This window comes from Diadema antillarum, unplaced genomic scaffold, assembly GCF_040938485.1.
Source record: "Diadema antillarum isolate AM-2024a unplaced genomic scaffold, OU_Dant_1.0 scf00000041, whole genome shotgun sequence".
Classification (NCBI taxonomy): Eukaryota; Metazoa; Echinodermata; class Echinoidea; order Diadematoida; family Diadematidae; genus Diadema; species Diadema antillarum.
Window position 1 is genome coordinate 184,375 of NW_027270930.1, and position 7,603 is coordinate 191,977.

At 38.3% G+C, this 7,603-nt stretch overlaps 1 protein-coding gene across 1 annotated transcript; it reads left to right on the forward strand.

Moving 5' to 3' along the window:
• The first annotated feature begins 1,088 nt into the window (after positions 1-1,088).
• Positions 1,089-2,870, forward strand: LOC139712379 (uncharacterized). Its single transcript, XM_071624208.1, has 2 exons — positions 1,089-2,368; positions 2,417-2,870. The coding sequence occupies exons 1-2, from the start codon at positions 1,089-1,091 to the stop codon at positions 2,868-2,870; spliced, it is 1,734 nt and encodes a 577-aa protein (XP_071480309.1).
• The last annotated feature ends 4,733 nt before the right edge of the window (positions 2,871-7,603 follow it).

Below are 7,603 nucleotides of genomic sequence, written 5' to 3' on the forward strand. Positions count from 1 at the left end.
ATAGGCGTACCTGTGCTTTTGCGTCTTGTCCACTACCGGCGGTTTCACGCCGGTAGCGGACAATCTACTGAGTATATTATATATATATATATATATATATATATATATATATATATATATATATATTATATATATATATATATTATATATATCATATATATACATTATATATATATATTATATGTATAGTATATATATATATGCACATATATATATTTATATGTACTGTATATTTATTTATATATATACTCTAAAAATGAAATAGTAAATCAAAAATTAAAATGTTGTCACTCCAACCTAATGTTGAATGTTGAATTTAACACTCGAAATGTCGATTTACCATTTCATTTTAGTGAGTAGGGTATATATATATATATATATATATATATATACATACATAAACACCTATGTGTGTGTGTATATATATATATACATGTATGTTTATTATATCTATAATAAGATATATACTTATAATAATGATATGATTATGTGTGCTTGTATATATTTGATTGGGAAATTCAGTGCGCTTTTCGAGCATTATAAATTATATAGTGCATGGTACCAACCCCCACCCCCACGATCTGCCACTGCACACGTTTTACACCCCCTTCATGATTAAATGGTATGGATGACCTGAACTGGTGGTGTGGTGGTCAAAGCGGGGTCCACGCTGCAGCTACTGTAGTCCCTCGGCTCGTATTTTAAACTTGCATACTATCCCCTGAAGGTCTGCTCACTGTCCCTTAACATGACAACAACAATCTACCCATGTTCTGTATTCTTCAAAAAGGATTAACACTTTCAATCAATCTAAGCATGGTCTGGTGTAGATCCACCATCGCCTCACCTCAGCAACAAGGCTAGAAAGTAAGACTATCAACACTGGGGATTCCCCAGTGCAGTCCTTTACCGCGTAGTCATTGAGAGGCAGTCGAATGTTTCAACATTGTTGACACGAAACGCTGATAAAAGCTTGTACAGGAAGCGAGCATACTATATTCCACGTTATAATTCGCTGTAGGACAGTTTGCAACGCAGAGAGGTTGTAGAGGCAATATCCACCTGCCTGTAACACCTGACGGAGCCAAATGGAAATCACAAACATGCTGAAATCAACAAGTGAACTTCCATCGACTTTTGCGGATAGCGAGGCAAAATGGGACAAAAAATCAGAAGCAGCCAACAACTCCGGGGAAGCTGCTAACAACTCCGAGGAAGCTAATAACACCTCTGGGGAATCAGCTAACACCTCAGAAGAAGCGTACATTAACAATTCAGAAGAAGTTGCTATCACCTCCGAGGAAGCTGCAAACACCTCCAGGGAAGCTGCTAGCAACTCCGTGGAAGCTGTTTATACCTCCGAGGAAGCTGCTATAAACACTTCCGAGGAAGCTGCTAACACCTCCGAGGAAGCCAACACCTCTGGCAAAGCTGATAACACGTCAGAAGAAGCTGTTAACACCTCAGAAGAAACTGTTAACACCTCAGAAGAAGTTGCTAACACCTCCGACGAAACTGCTGTGAACACCTGCGCAAAAGCCGTTAATACCTCCGAGGAAGCTGTTAACACATTCCAGGTCGCTGCTGACATCGTGAACGAAGGTGTTAACACCTCCGAGGAAGCAGCTAGCACCTCATCTGAGGAAGCTGCTATAAATATCTCCGAAGAAGCTGTTATCACCCCAGATGAAGCTGCTTACCCATCCGAAGAAGCTGTCAACACCGCCGAGGAAGCTGCTAATAACACCTTCCAGGTAGCTGCTAACACCTCCGAAAAAGCTGCGGCTGTTACCACTTCTGAAGAAGCTGTCAACACCTCCGAGGAAGCTGCTCTCGCCGCCAAAGAAGCTGTCAACACCTCCGAGGAAGCTGCTAACACCGCCAAAGAAGCTGTTAACATTTCCGAGGAAGCTGCTAATAACACCGCCAAAGAAGCTGTTAACATTTCCGAGGAAACTGCCAGCACCTCAGAGGAAGCTGCTTACACTTCCGAAGAAGCTGTTAACACCTCCGAGGAAGCTGCTATTAATACTTCCGAAGAAGCTGTCAACACCTCCGAGGAAGCTGCTATTAACACTTCCGAGGAAGCTAATAACACCTCTGGGGAAGCTGACAACATCTCCGAAGAAGCTGTTAATCCCTCAGAAGAAGTTGCTAATTACAACACCTCCGAGGAAGCTGCTATTAACACCTCCGAGGAAGTAGATGCTATTAACACTTCCGAACAAGCTGTCAACACCTCCGAGGAAGCTGCTAATAACACCGCCAAAGAAGATGTTAACACCTCCGAGGAAGCTGCCAGCACCCCAGAGAAAGCTGCCAACACTTCCGAAGAAGCTGCTAACACCGCCAAAGAAGCTGTCAACATCTCCGAGGAAGCTGCTATTGGCACCTCCGAGGAAGCTGCTATTGGCACCTCCGAGGAAGCTGCTAATACCGCCAAAGAAGCTGTTAACACCTCCGAGGAAGCTGCTGATACCGCCAAAGAAGCTGTTAACATTTCTGAGGAAGTTGTGCGAGAGCTAGAGCCAGAGGAAGGCACGGAAGGAACGGAAGGCAGCGATGCCCCCAAGCCTAGCGATACCTTGCACATCTTATCTGCAAAGGGAAGAGTCAAGATAAGTCTTGGAACACGTTTCAGGAACAGCACAAGCAGCCCGTCACCCGAATCGAGTGTCCTGCCAATCCCAAGTCGACAGCCATATTCATCGATTTCGTCGCGTGGCCGGCTGAAGTTGACGGTCGCGGGAGTAGAGACCGAGTACGTGCGGGCTAAGGAATTTGGCGACTGTGACGAGTGCAAATCCGCCCTTTGCCTTGACTGCGTGTGGGAGTTGCCCCCTGACATCACGCTGCCTGTCAACGGATGAATACCGGTACCTCGTCAAGTGTTGATATACTACTATAATTATGCAAACTGAATCTACCACATAAAGTGTTTGTGTGACTGGATTGGATTCTCTATAGAGAGAAATACTCTGTGGTGTACTGAGGGATGTGACCATCTGTTGCGACCATTAATATGTAAAGAAAATGCAGAGCCAACGTGAAATACATGTACCAGCAAGAGGTTTTTGATATGTACAACATGAAAATATTGGTCATCTTCGCAAGCTGTTAAGGACAATTCAGAGAGCATGAATGTGAAAAAAATGTAGGCCTACATGATGTGAAATGATGCTTGTTGTCTCGAGGTCGAATATAATGTTATACATATACTACTATAGCAACTTGACATTCTGTGTAATTTGGCAGATCTCAATTTCGTGAAAATAATTTTATCCAGTGCAATCCCGTTATGAGAAAAATGACTACGTGTACAGGCTGTATCACAAAATTTCGGATACAAGGCAGTAAAATTAAGGGCTCAAAATGGTTATCTAGATATCTTCATATACTTTATTTGTTTGAATATTATGAGATGATGATAATTTTATAAAGAAAGAAAACTGCCAGTCCGGACGACTTTGTTACTATGGGAGTCGCCTGTAGGCCTGATTATCAATGTCAAAGACTTCTCTTACCTGCTTTAGTTATCAAGCGTAGTTGGCATGGTCACCTGCAGGAACTGCAGGATATATGGCACTCGTATGTAGAGAACATATGAAGAGTTTGTTCGCAAAAACCAATAAGTCCACATTTGCCAAATGGAGATATTTGCGATTAAAGGTCAAGAAAAATAAAGAGAATAATAAGAAAATTTTTGCTTCTTTTGACCATAACTTCAAAAATGTACCTTTATATGTAGTGACCAATATATCATTTAAAAGGTATTATTTTGTACTTTATGACAGACACCGTACTTCAAAATCTTCAAAAATTGACTTATTGGTTTTTGAGAACAAACTCTTCATATTAACATGCATACTGCGCCAACAGCGTCGTACACTATACTGGTGAGCAACCAGCTGAAAGTAAGATACATGTACAGGCAAAATACAGGTAAAATACTTGCATGTTTTCAGTCTCAGGCATACCACAACTCATCCACTTTTGTGGCTGTGGTGTGTGCGCAAGACCTCACAAAATTTGTTGACATTCCTTCAAATCATTGAAATGACAGTTTTGGAAATTTGTTGTGAGCTTGACACAAGCCAAATATCAAGGGGAAAGAGTATGTGTGTACATAAGATTCCAACGAAGTAAAACTGACACTTTCAGCTCAACAAAACAGTGCCTAAAATTTTCAACTGAAATATTCAAATACAGTGGTGCATAGAAAAGTGTACCTTAAGGCGTGCATGTATATTATTTCTTAATGCATGATAAGGGGTTTTAATGCATGTTTCTACCCTTTGTTGTGGTTTTCTACTTTTTAGTGTACATAGTGTATAAGACAAAATCTAGAAGTTTGTTTTGTTTTGTTAATCATCAAACTATTGCAATGCGTATATGTACCCAGGTATACAGTACACCAAATATAATTTCCAGTCAAATTCATTGATATTATGTATGTGCATAAATATCTTTAAAAAGTCGAAAGATGTTACAAAAATTGATTATCCTGTTTTAGTGTGTGATGGGTCAATGTGTATATTTTTCATGAATCGGTTTATAAAATTCTTGTTTTCAAACAATGTCATTGAGGAGGAAAAGAAAAGACTGCTTTTTAACTTTATTACTAGTACACTGTTCAAGTGTCAGCAGTGTGTGTGTTTGCTGAAAGGCCACAGGTAATTGTAGCATTGCTTTAAATATCTTTTTTGTACATATATGTATTTAATTCAAAATAATATTACCATGATTACAGAGCATGTAATCATACATGTACGTATACAAATATAAATATACTTGTCCATAGGAAAATTTGCTCCGAAAGGGAAATTTTGTATTTCCCTTAAGGTTTTGACAATGTTTTTCAATGCCTTATCAGTGATCTGGGGCCTCAGGACTACTCCACAGTAGGACACTTATGGCTTAGTGTGTGTAGAGGACTGTACCATCAATACAATTTAGGGGAGATTGTCAGTGATGCCAAAAAAAAAATATATATATATATCATGGATGTAATACAATGTATTGGATGTGCATAGAAAACTGGTCATTGGTGGAGGATACATTGTATCTGCCTTTTCTTTAAAAAAATAGAAAGAGGGTTGTGCATGTGTATTTTCTCATTAACATACAGAATTTAGTGGTATATGTCTTTTTTTGCTCTTGTCAATTCAATGCTTCACTGAGCCCATATTAATGCATAATTTTCAAGAGAGGGCAATACATGTACATGTATTTGTTTCTGAATATTATTATGCTTTTTATCAAAATTCCCCCAAACTATCATTTATTCCTCATTTCTCCTTATGGCTGGAAATAGTCTTATAATGTATATATAATCATAATCATCTGTTTAAATAACCACTCCACTGAAACAGGTATTTTGCACATACTGTTTTAATGCTGCATTTTAATATACTTAATACATGTACATGCATACATATCAGTAGACGTAGACATTGTGTACCATATATATCATGCCATGTATAATTTCACAGAAATGAATACGCCGGCCATAAATGAAACATTTCAAGCTTTAAACACTCCTGATTACTGTTATGAATCGGGACTCCATTTGATATCTCTGTATATTTACCAACACACACTTACACATGAATGTGTGTGTGTGTGTGTGTATTTTATTTAATTTTTACTATGGTAGCAGAGTATATATATTCCCATCTGGTTAATTACATAACCCCGGCAAAGAAACAGGTATTTTGCACACTGCTCTAATGCTGCATTTTAAATTGCTTCATGTACATACCAGTTGATGTATACACTGTGTAAACATGTACAGTGAATATCATGGCATATTTCCACTGAAAATTCTACCTGCAATAAATGAAACATTTCTAGCTTTTTACACTCGGTATTACTGTTATCATGAATAGAGAATCAAGCAGATACCTCTATATATTTACCAACACATGCACACATGTTTGTGTATGTTTGTGTGTGTGTATTTCATTTGATTGTTTACAGTGGTAGCAGGGAATATGTATCCCCATCTGGTCAAGTTACCAATGAAGTGAACCAGGTATTTTGCACAGTTTTAATGTTGCATTTTAAACTACTTAAAACACAATCCTCAATCATTTCACTTGCTCTCTCAAGCTTTTTATATTCATGAGATGGACTCCGCTGTGCTATTCATTTTGAGGCACATTTTGAACAGCTATTGGTAATCTGACCACTGTGGCCTGAAGATTGCCCACGTCAGTCCTGGGTGTTCTGTCACTGTACTGAAATAACTTTCTCTAATATTTTCTCAATTTCAAGGATCTCCTTACAGTGAGGAAACACTGTAGATTTCAAGAAAAGAATGATTATAAAGCTGTATCATGAAAACCTAAAGAATCATTGTTGTTGCTGTTCAGTTGGGACTCTGATAAACTTGAACACAGCTTCAATGGGACACAAATATTACTGAAACAATTCCAAGGTGCATTAAATTCACCTCTCTCCAAAAGAGTCAACACTTTCCCCAGATACTTACACAAAAAGACAATTTGCATGAATTCATCTTGTTAGTGCCATTCAAGTGTGAACAAGTTATGGTGGGTTGTGTGAGCCTGTGTACTGACTTTTGTGTGATATTCTGAATATCAATTTCAGTAACTTCATAAGTGACAGTCACTTCGTCAGTACATAGGTCTTGCACCCGAGTCATCCCGATCAGGCAGCAGCAACTGTACTAGCATTTGCATATGTGTAGTGGAAAAGCCTTCATTATATCCACGAAGATCATGAAGTATGACAATCAACAATGACAATACAATTTGTATGTATGGTAATATGAATAAACACTTTTTATCTGTATTTGCAACTCTAGAAATCAACATCAATATAAATCATCATCCTTTTTTAAAGTTTATCTAGTTTCTGTTTGATACAAACAGAAACCAATTTCGACAAAGCATTCACAGTGTTGCATTTGGTTTGGAACATAATACACGTAATAATGTGATGTTCCAAACCAAATGTGCAAGATTGTTGGTCATACTACTCTTGAGTCTGATGACTTCAGGTTGAACAAAAAAAAAAAAAAAACCAAACAAACTTTGAATGACTGGGATGAAATAGTTTGTCAATGTGTCTTCCAGTATCTTTAAAGCTAGAAACTGTTATTTTTGCATTGAAAAAAAAAAGGGGGAGGGGGAGCGTGTACTCCTAGTGCCTTAAAACAACAAATCTTGTGGCAAGTACAATGTAATATACATTGTATATTACCTCCCGATTCGTGATCATGATGTAAACATTCACTGACCACAGGAAGATGACACAGTCAGAGAAATGTAGAACACATTAATGCACACTGTCATTTCTCATCATTAACCCGAGACATTAGAATGGATATGCCCTTAACCTCCGGATGAAACATTACGAAATGAAGGAGAACCACCATTTGTAAAAAGAAAATTTTGACTCGTAAGAGAGAGTAATAGTACATTTGTACATTCAATCAGTGTTGATGTGAACAAAGTGGACAAATAACAGGTTGTGTGTTTGTCAACTTCACTATATCCTCCCATTTCACATTCCATGGGCCCTCCAACATAGTTGTTTCAATATCTCAGGACAGTTTTCTTCATTTGCTCATGGCCCG